This window comes from Mustela lutreola, chromosome 5, assembly GCF_030435805.1.
Source record: "Mustela lutreola isolate mMusLut2 chromosome 5, mMusLut2.pri, whole genome shotgun sequence".
Classification (NCBI taxonomy): Eukaryota; Metazoa; Chordata; class Mammalia; order Carnivora; family Mustelidae; genus Mustela; species Mustela lutreola.
In genome coordinates, this window is record NC_081294.1 from 160,616,690 (window position 1) to 160,642,989 (window position 26,300).

Consider the following 26,300-nt stretch of genomic DNA (forward strand, 5'->3'; position numbering starts at 1 on the left):
ACCAGCCTCAGAACCCCTGCACTGGAAAGACAGGTCCCCATAACATTTGGTTTTGAAAACCAATGAGGCTTAACATCATGAGTTTTTTGCAACCACCTGAGCTTAAATCCAAGTACTTTAAAAAATACTTAAAAAAATCCAAAGTAACAGTTTGGAAAACATCTAGGGTATACATGAAAATGTCTTACTAATTTTCTACATGCTGGAGGGACAGAGATCTTTAGGAGATGTTTTTAAGAGTAAAAAACCTGTTACTGTCTTTTCTCCTCCTACCTTAGCCTAGATACCTGGACCTATAGGAACCAGCATAAACACTCCCCATCTAACTTGCTAATACCTCCTGTTCAGTCCCTGCTTTGTCCTATGGGTCTACCCCATCCAACCTACTCACTTTGCAGGAATGCTTCCAAAGCACCTCCTGACACACCTCATCCTGCAAGCAGCCCTGACAGTGAGCAGCAGCACTTCAAAGTGACAGAGGCTCTGCAGGGAGGGAGAGATAATCACAGGAACCAGTTTGACTGCAGTCCCAGCAGTGGGCTGGAAGCAGACATCTGATCTGACTGCTGGATATACTTACCAACAAAAACCTCACAGTGGAAGGGAGACAAGATGGTGGGGAAGTAGGAGGAGGCGCCATTTCAACTTGTACCCTAAAGAGAGCTGATTACCTACCAAAGAACTCTGATCACTCATGAAATCAGCCTGAGATTAGAATTATACACTTCTGGATCTCTATGGGGGCAGAAGATGCCAGTGGGCAAGTAAAGTGGAGTGGGAATGTTGAATTGATATCGGAAGATAAACAAAAGGGGAGCCACCAGAAGCGACCCATTGGAAAGTAATATCCCAATATGACAGTGCCCTGAGATTGGGGACCAGCATTAACTTAGAGTCTGGTTGAAAGCACTCAAAAAGAGCAAAGGATTGTTGGGGGAAATTGTGGGAATCAGGCTGATTAGGGACAGGAGCTTAAGTTTGTCAACCAGGACAGCCACCACTGGCGCTGAGCCAGAGAGAATGCAGCGAAGAAGCCAGGTCTTGGTCCCTGAGTCGCCTGAATGCCTGAAAGTGTTTGGGTGGTGGCTCCCATGACAGTGAGGGAGCCTCTCCAGCCAGCAGAACCAAAGCTTTTTGCACTCTCCAAGCAGGCACCATGCTACCAGAGTCTGAGTTGTGCCCCACACCCTCCCCTGAGAGAAGTGCCTGCAGGCGCCAGCTGGTGCTCTCTTGGACCCCAGGGACTCTGAGCACTCCCAGCCCGGGCCAGCTGGAAAATTTCAGTGCTCTATCACTGCTTGAGACCTCTCTTGAGGTCTGGAGCTGCCCAGACAGCCTTCCTGTGACCCCAGGGACCGTGACTGGGAACGAGCTCTGCCAGCAGCAGAGGGGGAATTTATGTGCTCTGGAGCACCCAGAGGGAACAGATTGAGGCTTCTCTCTTAGAGGGAGGTCAGGGAGCAGTTTGCTTTTCTCTAACCCCCCCCCCACCAAAACCATCAAAAGCTGTCAAGGTGAGAGAAAACAAACCAACAAACAAAAAACCTCAAGAGAATAAAAGCCTGGAAAAAAACAGTTTCCTCAGAGCCAACCCCCTTGATGGGTGCAGGAAGACTTAGCTCTAGCAAGAGTCCCTGAAAATAAACACAGCAGGCCCTCCCCCTCCCCAAAAAAGCCAAACAAACAAACAAAAAAGACAAGAGGACAACTACCACTGCTTCATAGATACAACTTTTATTTTTAATTTGTTCCCAATATTCTGGTTCATTATTTTTTAAAATATAACTTTTTAACCTATTTACCATCACAGTGAGATAGCCACTACATCAAATTCCATAATAAATGTTTAACCTGAACTTTTTGATGTATATACCTGTGTTTTTCTTTTGCTTTTCTATTTTTTAAATATTTAAAAATTTTAGTTTAGTTTAGTTTATTCTTTTTTTTTTTTTAATATTCATACAGAGATAAGCTTCAAGGTAATCCCCTTTCTCCAATCAATGCTACCCCTATAGGTAAACCAGTTCTTAATCTCCCTTTATCTTAGGAAAGTTGAGACCTTTAACAAAGATAATAAGATACACCCAGGAAGAATCAAAATAAACTTCCTTGCCCACACTAAGAGTTTATAATCACTCTCCCACCTTTTTATTCTGTCAGTGTTTCGGTGTATTTGTTTTTGTCCTGATAGTATATAAATCTTATACTTGGGGTTATTTTTGATGAGGTTCTTTTTTTTTCCATCATCTACTTTTGTTGGTCTTTTGGTTTGTCTGTTTTTATTCATATACTTTATAAATCTTACCTTGGGGCACGTTTGGGCTGGGCCTTCTCTTTTATTTCTTCTTTCTTTTTTTTTATTTTTTTCCTGTCTCTCTCTCTCTCTATCTTTTGTTCTTTTTTCCTTCTTTTTGGTGGGGACTCTTGATTGCTCAGAAGGGTACCAGGGTGCACCTTGCTTGCACCACGGTCGATACATTCAGCTACACACCCATTCAGCCATCTCTCATGAAAATGACTAGGAGGAGGAATGCGCAACAGAAGAAAATTCAGAGACTGGACCTTCTGTATCAGAGCTATTGGATATGGACATAGACAGTATGTCAGAAAGGGGATTCAGGCTAACAATTATCCAGGCAATAGCTAGGTTGGAGAAAGCCTTTGATGATAAAATGGAATTGATTAGTGCAGAAGTGAAAGCCACCAGGGATGATGTTCACAATGTGCTCAATGAGTTCCAATCTAATCTAAATTCTCTAAAAGTTAGGGTATCTGAGACAGAAGATAGAATTAGTGATCTGGAGGGCAAACAGATAGAGAAAAAGGATCAGGAGGAAGCCTGGAACAAACAGCTTAGAAGCCACGAAAACAGAATTAGGGAAATAAATAATGCTTTGAAACACTCCAATATCAGAATTATTGGAATCCCTGAGGGGGAGGAGAAAGAAAAAACACTAGAAGATGTAGTTGAACAAATTCTCCATGAAAATTCTCCCAATCTTGAGAATGGAACCAGCGTTCATATCCTAGAGGCAGAAAGGTCTGTTCCCAAGATCATAGAATCTAGAAAGACCTCAAGGCACCTGATAGTGAAAATGATGAATCATAATTATAGAGAGGAGCTCGTGAAAACAGCTAGGGCAAAGAAGCTCCTTACATACAGAGGAAAGCCCATCAGAATAACATCAGACTGTACACAGAAACCTGGCAAGCGACAAACTGCTGGCAAGATTTATTCAGGGCACTAAATAAAAAAAAGAACATGCAGCCAAGAATACTTTATCCAGTAAGAGTGACATTCAAAATGGATGGAGAGATAAACAGCTTCCAAGACCAGCAAAAAAGCGTATGAAACCTCCATGCTGACACTGCAGGAAATATTAAGTGGGTTTCTATAAAAGAAGAAAAAATTCTAAGAATATTTTGAACAGAAATATATGGAGACAATCTATAGCAAAAAAGACTTCACAGGTAACACGATGTCAATAAAAATGTATCTATCAATCACTCTCAACATGAATGGCTTAAATGTGCCATAAAATGACACAGGGTTGCAGATTGGATAAAATGACAGGACCCATCCATATATTGTCTACATGACCCATTTCAAACCTAAGATACACCCAGACTGAAAGTGAAAGGATGAAGAAGCATCTTTCATGACAATGGGCCTCAAAAGAAGGCCAGGGTAGTGATTCTCATATCAGATAAATTAGATTTTAAACTAAAGACTGTAGTCAGAGATACAGAAGGACACTTCATCATTCTTAAAGGGACTATCCACCAAGATGATCTAACAATTGTAAATATTTATGCCCCCTATATGGAAGCAGCCAATTACATAAGAAAACTGTTAATCAAGATAAAGAGTCATATTGATATGAATATATTAATAATGGGAGATATTAACACACCACTCTCAGTAATAGATCATTCAAGAAGAAAATCAACAAGAAAACATTGAATGACATTGAATGACACATTGAACCAGATGGACCTCATAGATATATACAGAATATTCCACCCTAAAACAACAGAATACTCATGCTCCTCGAAAGCACATGGAATGTTCTCCAGAATATACCACATACTGGGTCACAAATCCGGGCACAACCGGAACCAAAAGATTGAGATTATTCCCTGCATATTCTCAGATCACAATGCTTTGAAACTGGAGCTCAATGACAAGGAAAAGTTTGGAAGGAACTCAAACACCTGGAAGCTAAAGACCACCTTGCTTAAGAATGCTTGACTCAACCAGGAAATCAAAGAAGAACTGAAACAATTCATGGAAACCAATGAGAATGAAGACACTTCGGCCCAAAACCCATGGGATACAGCAAAGGCGGTCCTAAGGGGGAAAAACATAGCCATCCAAGCGTCCCTCAAAAAAATTGAAAAATCCAAGGGGGGAGAACATGGCGGGGAAGTAGGAAGAGGCGCCTTTTCAACTTGTAACCCAAAGTGAGCTGATTACCTACCAAAGAATTCCGATCACCCATGAAATCAGCCTGAGATCAGAATTATACACATCTGGATCTCTACAGGGGGCAGGTAAAGTGGAGTGGGAACAGTGTACTGATATTGGAAGATAAACAAAAGGGGAAGGGAGCCACCAGAGGCGACCGGTTGGAAAGTAATACCCCAATACAAGCGAGAGTGCCCTACGTCTAGGGACCAGCATTAACTTGGAGACTGGTTGAAAGCACTCCAAAAGAGCAAAGGATTGCGGGGGGAAATTGTGGGAATCGAGGCGGCTAGCAACAGGGGCTTAAGTCCCCAGTCCCAGGACAGCCTCCCCTGGCACTGAGGCAGAGAGAGTGCAGCAGAGAAACCAGCTCTTGGTCCCTAAACCTCCAGCGCGCCCGAGAGTGCGTGGGATTCCTTTCCTGTGAGGGGGATGGGAGCCATGCCCCGCGGCAGAATGATTGAGCCCTGCAATAGAGAGAGCCCTGCTATGAGATACTCCCATGAGAGAGGTATAAAGGCCCAGCCAGTGCCCTTTGATATGCACCATTGTTTCAGAGCCTGCAACAAACTCTCCCCCCAGAGAGGTGCGCAAAGGCCCTGCCTGGTGCTCTTGGACCTGCGCCCCGTTCTCAGAGCCTGAGACCCGCACATGAACCTCAGCCTCCCCTGAAATTGGTGAGCGCAAGCCAGGCGCTCTTAGATCCAGAAAGACCAGGCACTCCCAGCCCCGGCCAGCGGGAAAATCTCAGTGTGAGATTGCTGCTTGGAACCTCTCTGGTGGCCTAGAGCTGCCCAGACAGCCGCCACTGCCTTGGCTTTGAGTACAAGCAAAAGATCCTGCACCCCCAGGAACCACGACGTGGAACCTGCACTGCCAGCAGCCAAGGGGGAACTTATTTAGGCTCTGCAGCCAGACTGAGGCTTCTCTCTGAGAGGGAGATCAGGGTGTGGTTTCTTCTCCTCTAAAACTACAAAAACCATCAAAAGCAGTCAAAGAACAAACATAAAAACCGCCAGAGAACAAAAGGCTGAAAAAAAAAAAAAAAAACTAGTTTCCTCAGAGCCCACCCCCTTGAGTGGGGCTGGAGGACTTATGTCAGGGAACATCATTGAATGAAAACCCAAGTGGCAGGCCCCTCACCTAGAAAACCAACCAGGAAAGGAAAAAAAAAAGAAAAAGACGACAAGAGAACAACCACCACTACTTAATAGGACAATTTTTATTATTAATTCGATCCCACTATTCTGGTTCATTTATATATATATATATAGGTAATTTTTTTAACCCAATAACAATCACAATGAGCTGTCCAGTAGATCAAATTCCATAATAACCTTCTAACCTGAACTTTTTGATACATACACCAATGTTTTTCTTTTGCATTTCTATTTTTTGAATTCCTTCTTTTTTTAAAAAAATTTAGTTTACTTTAGTCTAGTTTATTCCTTTTTATTTTTATCTTCTAATATTCATATACAGTTAAACTTCAAAGTAATCCTCTTTCTCTAATCAATACTACCACTATAGGTAAACTAATTTTTAATCCCCCTTTATCTTAGAAAGTTGAGTCCTTTAACAAAGATATCAAGATACATCCAGGAAGAATCAAAACAACCTTGCTCGCACACTGAGAATTTATAACCTCTCTCCCAACTTTTGCTTCCACAAGTGTTTCTGTGTTTCTGTGTTTTTCCTGATAGTATATAAATCTTACACTTGGGGTTCTTTTTGATGAGGTTCTTCCTTTATTTGCATATTTTTTTCTCTTGTCATATACTTTTATCAGTCTTTTTGTTTGTCTGTTTTTGTTAGTCTACTTCATATATCTTACCGTGGGGCCCATTTGGGCTGAATCTTCTCTTTCATCTTCCCTTTCTTTCATGTCTCTCTCTCTATCTCTTTTTGTTTTCTTTCTTTTTATTTTTCTTTTCTTTTGTCTCTCGTTTGGGTGGGGAATCCTGATTGCTCAGAAGTGTTCTGGGGTGCACCTTGACTGCACCACAGTTAATTCATCCAGCTACATCTGTTCAGTCATCTCCCACCAAAATGAATAGGAGAAGGAATGAAAAGGAGAAAAATACAGAGGATGGACCTTCTGCAACAGAGCTAATGGCTATTAACATAGACAATATGTTGGAAAGAGAATTCAGGCTAACAATAATCCAGGCAATAGCTGGGTTGGAGAAAGCCACCGGATGACCAAACAGAATTGATAAGGGCTGAGCTGAAAGCGACCAGGCAGGATGTTCACAATGTTAGGGCGGAGCTGAAAGCTACCAGGAAGGAGGTTCACAATGCTCTCAATGAGTTCCAATCTAATCTAAACTCTCTCAAAGCTAGGGTAACTGAGACAGAAGATAGTGATCTGGAGGACAAACAGATAGAGAGAAAGGATCGGGAGGAAGTCTGAAACAAACAGCTTAGAAACCACAAAAAAAGAATCATGGAAATAAATGATGCCATGAAGCATTCCAACGTTAGAATTATTGGAATCCCTGAAGGGGAGGAGAAAGAAAGAAGTTGAGATGATATAGTGGAACAAGTCCTTCATGAAAATTTTCCCAGTCTCGCGAATGGAACCAACGTTCATGTACTAGAGGCTGAACGGTCTCCACCCAAGATTATACATTTCAAAAAAACATCATGACACCTGATAGTCAAATTGAGGAATTATAATTGTAGGTATAATCTCTTGAAAGCCACTAGGGCAAAGAGGATCCTTACTTACAGAGGAAAGCCCATCAGAATAACGTCAGACCTGTCCACAGAGACGTGGCAAGCCAGAAAAGGCTGGCAAGATATATTCAGGACACTAAATGAGAAGAACATGCAGCCAAGAATACTTTATCCAGCAAGACTGACATTCAAAATGGATGAAGAGACAAAGAGTTTCCAAGACTGGCAAGGCTTAAAATACTATGCAACCACCAAGCCGACACAGCAGGAAATATTAACAAACGTTCTATCAAAGAGGAAAAATCCTAAGAATAGCATTGAACAGAAATATAGAGACAATCTACAGAAAGAAAGACTACAAAGGTAACTCAGTGTCAATAAAAACGTATCTATCAATAATCACTCTCCATGTGATTGACCTAAATGCGCCCATAAAATGGTACAGGGTTGCAGGTTGTATAAAACGACAGGACCCATCCATATGTTGTCTACAAGAGACCCATTTTGAACCTAAAGATACACCCAGACTGAAAGTGAAGTGATGGAGAAGCATTTTTCATGCCAATGGGCCTCAAAAGAAGGCTGGGGTAGCAATTCTCATGTCAGATAAATTAGATTTTAAACTAAAGACTCTAGTCAGAGATACAGAAGGACACTACATAATCCTTAAAGGGACTATCCACCAAGATGATCTAACACTTGTAAATATCTATGTCCCCAATATGCGAGCAGCCAATTACATAAGAAAACTGTTAATCAAGATAAAGAGTCATATTGATATGAATACATGAATAATAGGAGATCTTAATATGCCTCTCTCAGAAATAGACAGATCATCAAAGCAGAAAATCAATAAAGAAACAAGAGCATTGAATGACACATTGGAACAGATGGACCTCATAGATATATACAGAACATTCCACCCTAAAACAACAGAATACTCATTCTTCTCAAGTGCACATGGAACCTTCTAAAGAATAGACCACATACTGGGTCACAAATCAGGACTTAACCGATACCAAAGACTGAGATTATTCCCTGCATATTCTCAGATTACAGTGCTTTGAAACTGGAGCTCAATCACAAGGAAAAGTTCCAAAGGAACTCAAACACCTGGAAGCTAAAGATCATCTTGCTTAAGAATGCTTGGATCAACCAGGAGATCAAAGAAGAACTGAAACAATTCATGGAAACCAATTAGAATGAAGACACTTCGGTCCAAAACCTATGGGATACAGCAAAGGCGGTCCTAAGGGGGAAATACATAGCCATCCAAGCCTCTCACAAAGAAATTGAAAAATCCAGAACACAGCAGCTGTCTCTACACCTTAAAGAATGGGAGAATCAACAACACATCAAACCAACTCCACACATAAGAAGGGAAATCATCAAGATTAGAGCTGAGATCAATGAGGTAGAAACCAAAGATACAGTAGAAAGTATCAATGAAACTAGAAGTTGGTTTTTGGAAAGAATCAATAAGATGGATAAGCCACTTGCCACCTAATCCAAAAGAAAATAGAGAAAGCCCAAATTCATAAAATTATGAATGAAAAGGGAGAGATCAAAACTAACACCAAGGAAGTAGAAACAATCATCAGAAATTATTACCAACAGCTATATGCCAATAAGCTAAGCAACTTTGATGAAATGGATGCATTCCTGGAAAACTCTAAACTCCCAAAATTGAACCAGGAAGAAACTGACAACCTGAAGACTGATATCTAGTAACGAGATTGAAGCAGTGATCAAAAACCTCCCAGAAAACAAGAGCCCCAGACCCTGCAGATTCCCTGGGGAATTCTACCAAACTTTCAAAGAAGAAATAACACCTATTCTCTTGAAGCTGTTTCAAAAAAATTGAAGTAGAAGGAAAACTTCCAGACTCTTTCTATGAAGCCAGCATTACTCTGATCCCCAAACCAGGCTAACACCCTACCAAAAAGGAGAATTTCAGATCAATATCACTGATGAATATGGATGCTAAGATTCTCAACAAGACTCTAGCAAACAGGATCCAACAGCACATTAAAAAGATTATCCACCATGCCCAGGTGGGATACATTCTTGGGTTACAAGGATGGTTCAACATTCGCAAATCAATCAATGTGATAGAACAAATTAACAAGAGAAGAGAGAAGAACTACATGGTCCTCTCAATTGATGCAGAAAAAGCATTTGACAAAATCCAGCATCTGTTCCTGATTAAAACGTTCAAAGTATAGGGATAGAGGGAACATTCCTGAACTTCATTAAATCCATCTATGAAAGACCCACAGCAAATATTATCCTCTTTGGGAAAAATCTTGCAGCCTTCCCGTTGAGATCAGGAACAAGACAAGGATGCCCACTTTCACCACTCTTGTTCAACATAGTATTAGAAGTCCTAGCAACAGCAATCAGACAACAAAGAGAAATAAAAGGCATCCGTATTGGCAATGAAGAAGTCAGACTCTCTCTTTTCACAGATGACATAATTCTTTATATGGAAAACCCAAAAGACTCCACACCCAAACTACTAGAACTCATACAGCAACTCAGCAACGTGGCAGGATACAAAGTCAATGTGCAGAAATCAGTGGCTTTCTTATACACTAACAATGAAAATACAGAAAGGGAAATGAGAGAATCGATTTCATTTACTATAGCACCAAGAACCATAAGATACCTGGGAATAAACCTAAACAAAGAGGTAAAGGATCTATACTCAAGGAGCTATGGAATACTCATGAAGGATATTGAATAAGACACCAAAAGATGGAAGACCATTCCATGCTCTTGGATCAGAAGAATAAACATTGTTAAAATGTCTATACTGCCAAGAGCAATCTTTACTTTTAATGCTATTCCAATCAAAATTCCACCTATATTTTTCAAAGAGCTGGAGCAAATAATCCTAAATTTTGTATGGAATCAGAAGAAACCCCGAATTGCTAAGGAAATGTTAAAAAAGAAAAACAAAACTGGGGCATCACGTTACCTGATTTCAAGCTTTACTGCAAAGCTGTGATCACCAAGACAGCATAGTACTGGCATAAAAACAGACAGATAGACAAGTGGAACAGAGTAGAGAGCCCAGATATGGACCCTCAACTCTATGGTCAAATAATCTTCGACAAAGCAGGAAAAAATATACAGTGGAAAAAAGATAGTCTCTTCAATGAATGGTGCTGGGAAAATTGGACAGCTCTACGTAGAAGAACGAAATTCAACCATTCTCTTACACTGTACACAAAGATAAACCTGAAATGGATAAAAGACGTCAACATGAGACAGGAATCCATCAGAATCCTAGAGGAGAACAAAGGCAGTAATCTCTTCGATATCAGCCACAGCAACTTCTTTCAAGATATGTCTCCAAAGGCAAAGGAAACAAAAACAAAAAGAAACTTTTGGGACTTCATCAAGATCAAAAGCTTCTGCACAGCCAAGGAAACAGTTAAAAAAAAAAAACAAAACAAAAACAAAAACAAAAACAAAACGAGTCAACCCACATAATGGGAGAAGATATTTGCAAATGACAGTACAGACAAAAGGTTGATATCCAGGATCTACAAAGAACTCAAACTCAACACACACAAAACAGATAATTATGTCAAAAAATAGGCAGAAGACATGAACAGACACTTCTCCAATGAAGACATACAAATGGCTATCAGACACATGAAAAAATGCTCATCATCACTAGCCATCAAAGAGATTTAAATTAAAACCACATTGAGATACCACCTTACACTAGTTAGATCAGCCAAAGTTAGCAAGTCAGGAAACAACGTGTGTTGGAGAGAATGTAGAGAAAGGGGAACCCACTTCCACTGTTGTTGGGAATGCAAGTTGGTGCAGCCACTTTGGAAGGAGATTCCTCAAGAAATTAAAAATAGAGCTTCCCTATGACCCTGCAATTGCACTACTGGGTATTTACCCCACAGATACAGATGTAGTGAAAATAAGGTCCATCTGTACCCAAATGTTTATAGTAACAATGGTCACGGTCGCCAAACTGTGGAAAGAACCAAGATGCCCTTCAACGGTCGAATGGATAAGAAAAATGTGGTCCATATACACTATGGAGTATTATGCCTCCATCAGAAAGGATGAATACCCAACTTTTGTAGCAACATAGACGGGACTGGAAGAGATTATGCTGAGTGAAATAAGTCAAGCAGAGAGAGTCAATTATCATATGGTTTCACTTATTTGTGGAAGACAATGGGAGATGTAGAGGAGAAGGGAGTTCGAGGGAATTTGGAAGGGGAGATGAACCATGAGAGACTATGGACTCTGAAAAACAACCTGAGGGTTTGGAAGGGGTGGGGGTGGGATGTTGTGGGAACCAGTTGGTGGGTATTAAGGAGGGCACATATTGCATGGAGCACTGTGTGTGTTGCAAAAACAATAAATACTTATTACGCTGAAAACAATATAAAAAAAAAAAGAAAGGATGAATAACCAACTTTTGTATCAACATGAACAAGCTGGAAGAGATTATGCTGAGTGAAATAAGTCAAGCAGAGAGAGCCAATTATCATATGGTTTCACTTATTTGTGGAGCATAAGAAATAACATGGAGGACATGGGGAGATGGAGGGGAGAAGCAAAATTGGAAGGGGAAATGAACCACGAGAGGCCATGGACTCTGAAAAACAATCTGAGGGTTTTGAAGGGGCAGAGGATGGGAAGTTGGGTGAGCCTGGTATTGGGTATAATGGAGGGAACATATTGCATGGAGCACTGGTTTCGGTGCATAAACAATCAATTCTGTTATACTTTATAGAAATTTAAATAATTAAAAATTAAAAAAAAAAACTCACAGTAGGCAACATTAATAAAGAGTCCTATAGTTTGGAGTTAGTGCAAAAGATGAATTAGAGGCACACATCTGGTCTAACTACAGAAATTGCCCAACAGATGAATTAGAGGCACACATCTGGTCTAACTACAGAAATTGCCCATCATTGAAAGCCTCTCAGGGGAAAACTCTGGGATAGTTCCCTGCAGTTCCTCGTGACTGCTACCAGAATAAATAGGTTGAAGGCAGGTATCTGGTCTGATCCAGCTATAAGCCCAGACTGGATCCTTAAAAGCACAGGACCAAACCCTGCCCATAATAGACCAAGGGAGTCATTGTCGCTGATCAGACTGAAGGCAAGTGTGGCTTAGTGACAACACTAGGGTGCACACAACATACATAAGATACTTTCGCTGAAATGCTGGGCTCTGGTGAACAGGGAACATTGAACTGCTAGGCACTATAGGATCTCTTATAGGACACTACTTTCAAGATCAGGAGATGTAGCTGACTTTCCCAACATATAGACACAAACAAAATATTTAGAAAAAGTGAGAAGACAGATGAATATATCCTGAATGAATGAACAAGAAAAAAAAAAAAAAAACACAGCAAAAGAGCTAAATAAAACAGAAGTAAGCTAAAGTCCTTATAAGGAATTCAAAGTAATGATTATAAAAATATTTATTGAACTTGAGAAAAAAGTGGAGAATTCAGTGAGACTGCCAACAAAGAAAACACATAAAAGAACCAATAAGTTGTGAAGAACTCAAAAATTGAAATTAAAACTACACTAGAGTGAGTAAATGGTATACTAGAGGAAGAGAAAAAAAAAAAAAAAGGTTCAGGGAGCTGGAAGACAGAGTAATGGAAACAAGAAACCTGAACAGAAAAAGAAGAAAGAAGAAGGAGAAGGAGAAGGAGAAGAAGAAGAAATAATGAGAATAGGCTAAGGGAACTCAGCAACATCATCAAATATAGTAACATTTGCATTACAGGAACTCCAGAAGGAGGAGAGAAAAAGGGGCAGAAAATTAATTTGAAGAAATAATAGCTAAAAATTTCCCTAATATGGGGAAAGAAACAGACATCCAGATCCAGGAGGACAGAGAGTACCCCAAAAAATTGACCCAAAGAGGTCCACACCAAGACATATGATAATTAAAATGGCAAAAAGTAGCAATAAAGAGAGAATATTAAAAGCAGCAGAAAAGAAATAAAAGAGTTATGTACAGGAGAAACCCACAAAACTCTCAGCTAATTTTTCAGCTTTGTAAGACAAAAGGGAGTGACATGATATAATCCCTGTTAAAAGTAAAACAAAACAAAGCAAAACAAAAACAAAAGAACCTGCAACCAAAAATACTCTATCCAACAAGGTTACCATTCAGAATAGAAGGAAAGATCAACATTTCCCAGGCAAACAAAAGTTAAAGGAATTCATTACCATTAAACCAGGCTTACAAGGAATATTAAAAGAAATTCTTTGAGTTGAAAGAAAAGACCATAATTAGGAGTAAGAAAATTAGAATTCATAAAAATTCCACAATAAATTTGAACATAATAAATGTAGTAGGTTAATAACATATAAAACCAGTACAGAGGTTAAAGCATAAAAGCAGTAAAATTAATTATGATACAAAAATCAGCCAAGGGATTCACAAAATAAAAAGACGTAAAGTATGAAATCATATATGCAAAATGTGTGGCAGGGAGTGAGTAAAAATATAGTGTTTTTAATATGGGTTCAAACTTAAGAAACATCAACTTAATACAGACTTCTATATGTAAAGGAGATATACATATAGATAGATAGATGTATATCTATCTATCTATATATATATATTTATTACAGGTAACCACAGATTAAAACCTGTATGGGTATACAAAAAATAGAAGGGAATCTAAACATTAAAGAAAGCCATCAAACCACGGGGAAGAGAACAAGAGAAGAAAGGAAAAGAGAAGAACTACAAAAACAACTATAAAAAACCAGCAAGAGTGATGCCTGGGTGGCTCAGTCAGTTAAGCATCTGCCTTCAGCTCAGGAAATAATCCTGGGGTCCTGGGATTGAGCCCTTCCTCTGGCTTCTTGCTAGCAGGGAATCTGCTTCTCCCTCTGCCTCTGTTGCTCCCCCAGCTTGTGTGCTCTCTCTCTCTCTGACAAATAAATAAATAAAATATTTTTAAAAGTCACAAAATGGTGATAAGAACATACCTATCAATAATTGCTTTGAATATAAAGAGAGAAAATTCTCCAATCAAAACATACTGGAAAAAAAAGACATAGGGTGACTAAATGGATAAAAATCAGGTCCATCCTATAAGCTGTCTAATGGCACCTGAAGACTGATAGTGAAGGGATGGGAAAACACTTTTTGTGCAAATGGAAGTGAAAAGAAAGCAGGGGTAGCAATACTTATATCAGACAAAATAGACTTTAAATGCAAACTAAAACAAGAGAAAAAGCAAAACCTGAATTTGGTGTAAAGAAGGAAATAATAAAGATCAGAGTAGAAATAAATGAAATAAAGATTAAGAAAACAATATAACAGATAAATGAAACCAGAAACTGGTTTTTGAAAAGATCAACAAAATTGATAAACCTTTAGTCAGACTCATAAAACAGAGACACAGAGAATAAGAGAGAGAGAAAGCTCAAATAAAATCAGAAATAAAGGAGGAGAAAAAAACAACTGATACCAGAGACATACAATATCATGAAAAATTATATGCCAGCAAACTGAACAGCCCTAGAAGAATGGATAAATCTGTATAAACACAAAACCTTCAAAAACTGAATCAGGAAGAAATAGAAAATCTGAACAGACTAATTTGAAGTTGAATCAGTTATCAAAAAACTCCCAACAAACAAAGTCCAAGACCAGAGGGTTTCACATTTAAAAAGAGTTAATACCTATTCTCAAACTATTCCAAAAAATAGAAGATGAAGGAAAGTTTCCAAAGTCATTCTATTAGGCAGCATTACCCAGATATCAAAACCAGATAAAGATACCACAAAAAAACAAAAAACACAGACCAATGTCTTGTGAACATAGATGTAAAAATCTTTAAGAAAACATTAGCAAACCTAATCCAATAATTCATTAAAAAGTCCTTCACCACAATCAAGTAGGATAATTTCCAGGGATCCAAGCAGATTTCGATATTCACAAATCAGTCAATGTGATCTACTGCATTAACAACAGAAAACAAAACAAAACAAAAACAACAACAACAAAAAACCACATGAACATCTCAACAGGTACAGAAAAAACGTTCGACAAGATTCAATATCCATTCATGATAAAAACTCAACAAAGTGGATTTGGAGGGACAATACTTCACATAATAAAGGCCATATAGGAAAAACTCACAGCTAAGATTATATATTCAAGGCTGAAAATCTGAGTCCTTTTCCCCTGAAGCTAGGAACAAGATGAGGGTGTCACCTTAACACTTTTATTCAACTTAGTACTAAATAGAAAAGAAAAAAGAAAAAGTAAGGGAAGACATTCAAATTGGTAAGGAAAAAGTAATATTTTGCTATCTACAGATGACAGCTGGTGCAGCCACTCTGGAAAACAGTATGGAGGTTCCTCAAAAAGTTGAAAATAGAGCTACCATATGACCCAGCAGTCACACTACTGGGTATTTACCCTAAAGATACAAATGTAGTGATCTGAAAGGGCATGTGCACCCGAATGTTTATAGCAGCAATGTCCACAATAGCCAAACTATGAGAAGAACATAGATTTCCATCAATAGCCAAACTATGAGAAGAACATAGATTTCCATCAACAGATGAATGGATAAAGAAGATGTGGTATGTATACACACACACACACACATATACACACACACTGGAATACTATGCAGCCATCAAAAATGAAATCTTGCCATTTACAGTGACGTGGATGGAACTTGATGGTATTATGCTACGTGAAACAAGTTAATCAGATAAAAAAAATTATCATATGATCTCTCTGATATGAAGAAGTGGTGATGCAACATGGGGCTTAAGGGGGTAGGAGAAGAATAAATGAAACAAGATGGAATTGGGAGGGAGACAAACTATAAGTGACTCTTAATCTCATAAAACAAACTGAGGGTTGCTGGGGGGAGGGGGGTGGGGAGAAGGGGGTTGGGTTATGGACATTGGGAGGGTATGTGCTTTGGTGAGTGCTGTGAAGTGTGTAAACCAGGTGATTCACAGACCTGTACCCCTGGGGATAAAAATATATTATATGTTTATAAAAAATAAAAAATTAAAACAAAAAAAAGGAAAAAAAAGTAAAATCTATGCAAAAGTCAATGTATACATACTTAATTTTTTTATTATTTTTTGGAAAGTATTAGGGTTCTCCAAAGAAACAGAATCAATAGACCATATAGATATAGATAATAGATGGATAGATGAGTGATAGATAAATAGATGATAGATAGATAACAGATAAATAGATGACAGAGGGATAGATGATAGATGGTAGATAGGTAGAGAGATTCTAAGGAAATGACTCTTGTGATTTGGGTGGCTGTCAAGTTCAAAATCTGTAAGACAGTCTGGAAATCCAAGGAAGAGTAGATGTTGCAGTTGAAGTCCAGCAGTGGTCTAAAAGCAAAATTCCCTCTTGCTAGGGGGATTTCTGTTTTATCCTAAGACCTTCAACTGATTGGATACAGCCCACCCACACGTTGGAGAGCAATCTGCTTTACTCAAAGTTTAATGATCTTAATATTAATCTCCTCTTAGAAATATCTTCATAGCCACAACAAGAATGGTGTTCAAACAAACACCTGGGTACTGTGGCCTAGTCAGACTGACAGAGCAAGTTCACCATTATAGACACTAATTAGTTCCTAGAATTCATTGAAATTTTATTGATTGCATTAATTTTTACAACTTAAAGATACTCATGTTCACCTTTTGCTGTAAATCTGAGAAAAAAATATTGCAAAGAAAACTTTGCCTTGCCATTAAATCTTGAATCATTCTTACTTCAGAATTATCAGAAGGTGAAAATACATAAGTTAGTGAAGTACAGATCCATTTTCATCATAATTAGCATCATCATCCTCATCATGATCATCATTTATCCTGGCAAACTCTCTCATACTGTGCAGCTTCCCATTCCTGTCCACATGCTCCCACACCACTATCTCCTTCTGTGACCTTAAGACCACTAATTCAATTAGTAAGAATGGTATCCCTAGAGAGAAAGAAAGAGAGAGAGGTAAACCAAAAAACAGACTCTTAATTGCAGAGAACAAACTGATGGTGACCAGAGGGGTTGGAGTTGGGGGATGGGTTAAGCAAGTGATGGGCATTAAGGAGTGCACTTGTGATAAACACCAGGTGTTATATGGATGTGTGAGGATGTGGATGAAGCTAGAGGGTATTATGTTAAGTCACTCAGAGAAAGACAAATACCGCATGATCTCACTCATATGTGGAATTTAAGAAACAAAACAGATGAGCAGAGGGAAAAGAGGAGAAAGAGACAAATCAAGAACTAGACTCTTCACTCTAGATAACACACTGATAGTCACTAGAGGGGCGGGGTGGGAGATGGGAAAAAACGGTGATGGGGATGAAGGAGGGCACTTTTGATCACTGGGTGTTGTATGGAAGTGATGAATCACTAAATTCTACACTTGAAATTATTATTATACTGTAAACTGAAATTCAAAAACTTTTTAAAAAGAGTATTTAGGAAAATAATAATTCTATCCCTATTTTTTTTTTCCCTCACTGCAGATGTATTCTCTGCTTGGGAGCTTGTTCCAGTAAGACTCTTTAAGGCAGTGACCTTCAAACTTCTGTGTCAATGGTTCACTGTAAGGAAAACATTTGACACACACACACAGCTGACTTACCCTACCTTATGGAATCATCTCTGAAATGTTCTATACCCTTTCATGTTAATCCAACTAACTTTTAAATGCTAGTTGCCTTGAATGCTCATTAAGTCGACTTAATTTAGATTGACAAGTGGCATAGGACTTTAAATTTTAAATAACCACTTGCGCAAGGCATGGGTTAGCAGGCAACAGTAGCCTGCAGAAATAACAGCACCATCTCCAGGGGGGTCTAGAACGTTTGTACTGAAAGGGTTTATGGACCGGAACTATCGACCGTCAGCATCCCAGTCTCGCCCTCACACACGAGCACACACTTCTTCAACCCCGCTGTCTCTTCCCTGAGGGCTGATTTGGGAGTGACATTACAGGTCTCTGGAATCCAAGCCACAAGTCATGCCTGTCCCCACTGAGCAGAGAGGAAGTAGCATCCCCCCATCACCCCAGCACACTATCTCCCGCGGTTAACACTGTCTCCTGGAAGGTCAGGGGTTCTGTCCAGCCCCCACAAGCAGACACTGCTTTAGGACTCCTAAAAGAGAGTAGACCCCCTTCACCCACACTTCAGTGTCTGTGCACCACCCTGTGTACCTTCCCTGCTTTGGAGCACCTCAGTCTCCCCAGACCCGAAGCACCTGAGCGCTGGGAAGCCAGCCTCCCTCAGTGCGCTCCCATGTCCAATGCACCACTGTCTTTCCCGAAAACCTTGCGCACGGGCCCTTGCACGTCTTTGTTTCTCAGCGTGTAGATGAAAGGATTCAGAGTGGGGGTCGCTAGACAGTAGAAGAGTGTGAGGAACTTGCCCTGGTCCTGGCTGGCCACATTCCCAGGCTGCATGTACATGTAGATTATACTGCTGTAAAAGAGAGACACCACCGCCATGTGCGAAGAGCAGATGTTGAAAGCCTTGCGCCTCCCCACTGCAGACCGGATGCGTGCAACCGCAGCTTCAATGTAGCGGTAGGACACAAGGATCATGGTGAGAGGCACCAGCACAATGGGGATGGCCAGGAAGAAAGCTAAGCCTTCAACGCGGCTGGTGTCCACACAGGAAATGCGGATGATGGCTGGCATCTCACACACAAAGTGATTGATGCGGCGTTGACCACAGCGCCCCAGGGACATGGTCAGTGGGGACATGAGCACAGAGTTGGCGATCCCACTGAGCCAGGCAAAGGCTGCCAGTTGCAGGCACAACTGTGGGTGCATGATGGCCATGTAGTGGAGTGGCTTGCAAACAGCCACAAAGCGGTCATAAGCCATGACTGAAAGGAGAATGCACTCAGTGCCCGCCACAGACAGGAAAGCAAAGAGTTGGACAACACAACCTACATAAGTGATGGTCTTGTGTGGCCCCCAGAGGTTGATCAGCATCTGAGGTATGCTACTAGTCGTGTAGCAGAGGTCCAGGAGGGACAGATTGCAGAGGAAGAAGTACATAGGCAAGTGCAGTCGAGGGTCCACCAGGGAGAGAAAGATGATGGTCGAGTTCCCCACCACAGCCGGAAGGTAAAAAACTGTGTTAATGAAAAACAGAATGGTCTCCAACTTTGGACGGTCAGAGAACCCCAGCAGAATGAAGTCTCCTCCAGAGCTCATGTTACTTCTTTCCATACTCTTGGCTTGATAAACCTGTTTACAGAGGTTAACATCTGTGCTATCACTCATGCAGAAAATGGTATACCTCGTGTGGTCCCAACAGTGGATGTATTTCACTGAGCCCCCTCCCACCTGAACTGGGTCACCTGCCTGCCCATTCCTGGAACTGGAGGCTGAAGTACTAAAAACATATTTGTCTGTAAAGTGATGAAAGCCATAACTTTGGCCTTAATATTTTATAATCTGGTTAAGTGAGATAAGCGGACAGATCTTTTTAAAAAAAAATAAGCTTTCAATGATATAAATAGCAATAAAATAATTTAGGGGGAAAAAAGCAAATACTTTTGTCAGAATCCACTAACTTTAAGCCTATTTCTCTGCTAACTGATAAATTACCTGCTAAAATTTGTGGAACAATGGCTTCAATTAGTATGATCAACTCTCAGGTTTCATGATTATAAACTCAACTGGAAGAAGAAAAAAAAATGTATTGGTGACTCACTCTGTGCTGGACTCTGAACTGTAAGCAGGGAATATAGATAAAAATGAGAGACAGAGTCTATCGTAAAATACTTGAATTACCTATATGCGATCAGGAAAGTAACAGCCTTGGGGCCCTTGAAATAAAACAGCCTGGAATTTACTTGACTCTGAGCTGTCAATGATTTGGTCCAGTCTCCTGACCCAATGATGAAGGTAGAGTTAGTTATCCAAGAAACCAAAAGCAGATTTGATTGTGCAGAGGTTGAGGGGATTTTCTTTCCTCCCACAAGCATTCACAGAATGAGCAGAAATGAGGGACATTCTTTTTCACATTACAGCTCAACCTAAAACTATGCTCAATGTTAAAGGAAATAGTAAGAAGCATTGCGCAGGATTATTTTTGCAACAGCTTTGGGAAAGCTGCCCCAGGGTGGCGGTGGGATTACCTGCATTGCTTCAGTGAAAGCAGACTAAATATTTACATTATTGAATAGACACCAATCAAATATTTGGCTTATGAACACTTCCAACATTCAGAAATTAACAGAAAAAGGCATATGTCCTCCATATCAAGAATTAAATGCTAGCTGTACAGACACAGTTTACTGCCATCAACTTGTTTGGAACTTACAAGGATCCAGCTGCTGGAGAAGTTAGAATACGACATAAATGGAGAGTCTATAAATGCATGTCTACCCGTGGGTCATGTCCTCTTGTGGTCCAAACGGAAAGGCGCAGATCCTAAACTCAGGAAGAAGTTATTGTCTGAGGTGAAACCATACACAAAGGACCATGAAAGCCAGCGTTTTGAAAAAACAACTTGGAAATTTTGACAAACCAGCTTAAGGGATGGCTTGGAGAAGGAGTGTATTATGAATGCAGCATCTCTGCGGATATCCAAGTGAAAATGCATACCAAGAACTAGAGTAGGTCAGCATGAATTGCAAGTTTGAAAAATATGGACACGAGGAATATTTCCTTTTTCTTCTTCTTCTTCTTCTTTTTTTTTTTTTTTTTTTAGTAGAAGAATCCTTAAATTAATTTTTTTTTTTTAAGTTAAATTTAAAAACCATGCTGTAGGGGCACCTGAGTGGTTCAGTGGGTTAAAGCCTCTGCCTTCGGCTCAGGTCATGATCCCAGGGTCCTGGGATCGAGCCCCGCATGAGGCTCTCTGCTCAGAAGGGAGCCTGTTTCCTCCTCCCTCTCTCTCTCTGCCTGCCTCTCCTCCTACTTGTAATCTCTGTCTGTCAAATAAATAAATAAAATCTTTAAAAAAAATGTTGTAATGAGACATAACATTTGTAATCACCACACATAAAAGGGACAATACTTTTACTTTTCTTTCTTGATTTTAGCTGAAGAGTGATACCCCAAAGACAGGAACTTGTTATCTGTTTAGTTAGTTACTTTAAAACAACTCATCATAAGAGCAATTCATGTTTTTTAGAGGAAAAAAAGACCATTGAAGAAATAAATAACTGCATAATCCCATCTACTCATAGACAATAGCTATTGATAAATTTATATATATACTTGTTTTCTCTATTTTCTTCTTCCAGGTTTTTAGAACTTATGTGTATATGAATCATATATACCTATATATGTCAGCGTTATTGAGGTAGGGTTGGCATATAAAATTGTAAGATATTTAAGGTATACAACGTGGTAATTAGATACATATACAGTCTGTGAAAGAAACCCTCTATCTAACTCGCATGTTCATCATGTGTGCATGTGTGTATGTGTGTGCAAGAGCATTTCACTCTCCTAACATGAGGAACCATTCAGTACTTGCCCCATGCACTCACTCATGATTTTGTTCCAGGTCTGGAGTCTGGTATCTTAAAGATACTAAACCAAAATCCATGACCCCATCAGGGTCACACAAATTATTTGAATGGAATTTAGGAAAGAGAAAGTGGAGACACAATTATCCCCTTGTGCATTTTCAAAAGTATGCCAGATAGAAGTGGTCCTGCCTCACTGGCATGGGAGATCTTCCTAGGGGGCAGGCACTCCTGTCATGGAGGCTGTGGGCCTCCCATAATCCCCGGACCAGCTAACAGTCCTCACACTGTCACCTGCTCTCCTGTCCTTGCTTCCCATCTGCTGGCCTGAATGCCATACCCTCAATGACAATAGTCTATCCCTCCTGGGGGCCCACCAAATACCTGTAGGTTTGCTCAAGAACAGTAAGCTTCCTGGTCTCAATCGCCATTGGGTCACCTGAATATTAGGTCCATGAACACAAAAAGGTTTTGGACCTATAGTGATCTCCTCAGGTACAAACATCCTTATAATGTTACCATTGTTTTTCCTAACCGATCTTTTATGGTGTTTTTTTTTTTTTTAATTCATTTATTTGAGAGAGAGCATGAGCAGGGGAGGGGCAGAGGGAGAAGCAGACTCCCCACTGAGCAGGGAGCCTGACATGGAGCTTGATCCCAGGATCCCGAGATCATGACCTGAACCGAAGACATTAAACCAATGAGCTGCCCAAGATGACCCACCAATCAGTATTTAGGTGTATTCAAAGACTCACCACAGACCAAGAAAGCCTCTGCCATGAACTTCACATGTACATTTCCATCTGTGTAATTACTCTGGCAAAGGTCTAGAGAGATTTTGCCCACTTCACATGCCCTCATCATTAGCTCTTCCCATCTAGGGGTGGTGATGTTGCAGATGAAGTGGAACAATTACATAGGGAGGGGAGATCTTTGTGACCTCAGGAGAAGTCAGATATCTGGAAGGAGATTAGCCACCCATTTCCCGATGGCAGCATGCTTCCTGAGGAGCCCCAGAACTGTCAGACTTATGTTCTAATGGACTGGCCATTGGAAATGGGCCTGAGAAGTCCATATGACCTGAACCCAGTCACCACACCTTAGAGGTCACACATTTAAGGAAGTTTACTTGATTGAATTCCAGCTCTCTGTGTCCACATCCTCTACCACAGCTCTTGGGGTTTTTCTGAATACTGTATTAGCTTGCATGGGTTGTTCTGAATACTCTCAAGCTTCCTGAAATTTATGTTCAAACACAGACTACTAAATAAACGTACATAGAAATCTAGAAAGCTTATCAAACATCTGAAAAATACATTTGCCTAACCATTCACCTAGCTGATTACCTGTTACAGAAATGCAGGTTTGTGAGACTGCAGCAGGGTTTAAAGCCCTTTGTCCTGCAATCTGAGATGTAGATCCACACACTCCCTGGATTCCAGTATGCCCACAAGAACTGGTTTTCTCTTAGGAGGAAATATTAATGACTACATCATGGGGGTTTTCAGAGCATTCCTTAAAACACTTGTATTTAAAGGCACTCAAATGTTTTTTTTTTTTTTTAATTTTTTATTTTTTATAAACATATATTTTTATTCCCAGGGATACAGGTCTGTGAATCGCCAGGTTTACACACTTCACAGCACTCACCAAAGCACATACCCTCCCCAATGTCCATAACCCCACCCCCCTTCTCCCAACCCCCTCCCCCCAGCAACCCTCAGTTTGTTTTGTAAGATTAAGAGTCACTTATGGTTTGTCTTCCTCCCAATCCCATTTTAAATGTTTCTTTTTTAAAATGAAAATCACAATATTTGTTAGGAAAGAATAACAAAATAATTCCTAAAATATAAGACTCGTATGCTTAAACTTACAAATGCATCAGTGTTCTAAGACAGTGTTCTGGGAGCCCATGATCTCAAATAAAATATACAGGCCAGCAGGTCTTTTTGGGTAACATTTCCCCCTCACTGCAGCACCATCATTGTTTATACTGACCTGCACCAAGTTCTTAGAAGAAATGATGAGTAGGTCTTGGATGAGATGTTGATGAAGCCTCTTCCCAGAGTCATCCCTTTGTGTCCATGGGGTCAGGTGGTAGAAGAAGGGAGCTTCCTCCAAGAGGGAAAGCAGTGACCAAGGGTGGGGCTTGCCCTTGTCCTCACCCAGAGTTTAAAGAGGAGGGTCAGCTGAGTTCACAGGCTACAGAGAATCAGCTGTGGTTCTCCTACTCATCCTGCTGTTGTGGCAGATCAACAACACCCTGCTTCTGCCTGGATTGTCTACATTTGAACAATGCCTGTGTTCCAGTTTTAGAAGGGTAAATCTGGACGTATAACGAATGGTCAGTACAGATGGCAGAAGACAAATGATGCTGGTCCACAGATAAGAAACAAAACAAGGCAAACAGAAACACCTAACCCTGCACAATAAGTCATTCTCTAGCCAGAGATAGACAACAGGAAAAGAAGCCCTGACAAAGAATCTAGAGTTCTTGAAGGAAAAACAAACTGCAAAATTGCTGAAGACAGGATTTTAGAATACTTCGTACAGTGTACAAAGCATAGTTCTTTAAATATTGTTGCTTCAATAAAATTAATGGATTCCATTTATTGCTAATAGCATAAGCCCATATACAATTACAATTATTTTTAGCACCATCTGGTGAAACCTGAGACGTTGTACCCATTCATTCTTTCCTAAATTAATACGACGGTTTGGGAAAGCATGGGTGGGTAATTTGGGGAGCAGAAAAGGTAAGGTTTTCTGAAAAAAAAATGTGGACTGGGAAACCCCTGTTTAGTTGAAATAGCAAGTCTCTAGGGAACAATGAGGAACGTGGGCAAACTGGTGAATTATTTGACCAAATAAATATCGGCATCAGATTTAATGTAACATTTCATATATAAGTTGGAAAGGAAGAGAGAAAGGAAAGTACTCTCTCTGAAATACTGACCCAGGGAAGGAAATAAGCATTCAGCTTAATTATAAGCTTAGTTAACAAGGGGGGATGAAACTGCCAACCCAAAAAAAGTCATCCCTCCCCTTGCTGCCCAGAGAGAGGAGACAACACTGGTCCCCCACCACTATCCCAGCATTCCTCTCACACACTAAACTGCAGGGACTTTTAAAGCTTTTCAAGTGGTTAGAAAATTAGCATAAGCCCCTGTAGATTTCTTAGAATGAGCTTAAGTTGTTTATGCTATTAGGTTGCCTGAGTTCTAAGGTCTTCCATCCTCTAGAGATATAAGATCCTAAAGGGAAACAACTCTCAAGAGATTTCTCTGGAGGCTATAGAGGAAGGCAAATCATATAAACAATAATTTTACATCAGAACAATCACTAAGATGACTCAAATTTAGAGAGGAGAAAAATAGTCCTCCTAAATATTACTTGGTAAATTGCAAAAGACAGATTGAGTTCTTGTGTGCCTGGAGTCACAAAATAATTTGATTAAAATTTCTACTATATTTGAAAATGTTGCATTGCATTTAAAAGGGAAATATTAAAAACATAAGCTTTTATATGAGCAAGCTGTGATTCTGACCTTGTTTGATACTTCAGTTGCAAAAGTTCACAAGGCAGAGTTGCTTTCTTATATATTCACACACATAATTCCTGAGCATTAGCATAAATTACAAAGAAGACTGCTATCATTAGCAGACTAGGTTTTAGAAACTTGGTCCATACTGCTGAAAAAATAAAGAGAAAGTAATCATTACCTTACTAGAACAATGGTGAGAGGACATAATTCTTTAGTTGGATCTTGAAAATGTTAATGACACTGAAGATGGTGTCATTAAATAGGAGAGGCAGGGATGTGCCTTTAAAAAAATACTAATTAGCAAGCAATGTAAACAAACCCAACTTTCTGCTTTCAGTGAGAAAACCATGCAGTTTGTGTTTTTGTTTCTGTTTTATGTGCTGGCAATAGTCTAAGCAATTTAAAGACTCTACTCAACTCAGTTCTCATCCAATGATAGAACAGGGAAAGGCCAGGCAAGATTCCTGCAGGTTTTGATTCATTTCCAGACTGTACCTGTGTGACTATGGACAAACTAAGTTTCCTCCCGTCCTTCAATTTCTGCTCCCACCTTCTTTTGGGGTTCACAGTTGTATCACATCTCAGAATCAGGCCTCTCTTACAGCTCTCCTCATTCACAATTTCTTTTGCAGACAATAAAATCATTTATTTAGATCAAAGCTCTTATTTTGTTTTTGCTTAGTGACAATGAATTCATGAAGTTTTTAAGTTAAATACTCAAAAGAAATATTTCTTTTTTTGTTTGTTTGGTTTATGTTTTGTTTGTTTGTTTAATTTTATTTTAATTACATTCAATTAATTAACATAGTGTATTATTAGTTCCAAGAGTAGAATTGAGTGATTCATCAGCTACATAGAACACCCAGTGCTCATTCCATCACATGCCCTCCTTAATGCCCATCACCTAGTTATCCCATCCTCCCCCCCACTCCCCTCCAGTAACCCTCAGTTTGTTTCCTACAGTTAAGAGTCTCTTACGATTTGCCTCCTTCAATAATCTTTGATTTTACTTTTCCTTCCCTTCCTTTATGTTACTCTGTTTTGTTTCTTAAATTTCACATATCAGTGAAATCCTATAATTTTCTTTTATTG

At 39.7% G+C, this 26,300-nt stretch overlaps 1 protein-coding gene across 1 annotated transcript; it reads right to left on the minus strand.

Annotated features, from left to right (window-relative positions):
* Positions 1 to 18,455: 18,455 nt before the first annotated feature.
* LOC131831236 (putative olfactory receptor 2W6) lies at positions 18,456 to 19,409 on the minus strand. The gene has a single exon (XM_059173399.1). The coding sequence runs from the start codon at positions 19,407 to 19,409 to the stop codon at positions 18,456 to 18,458; it is 954 nt and encodes a 317-aa protein (XP_059029382.1).
* Between the last annotated feature and the right edge of the window lie 6,891 nt (positions 19,410 to 26,300).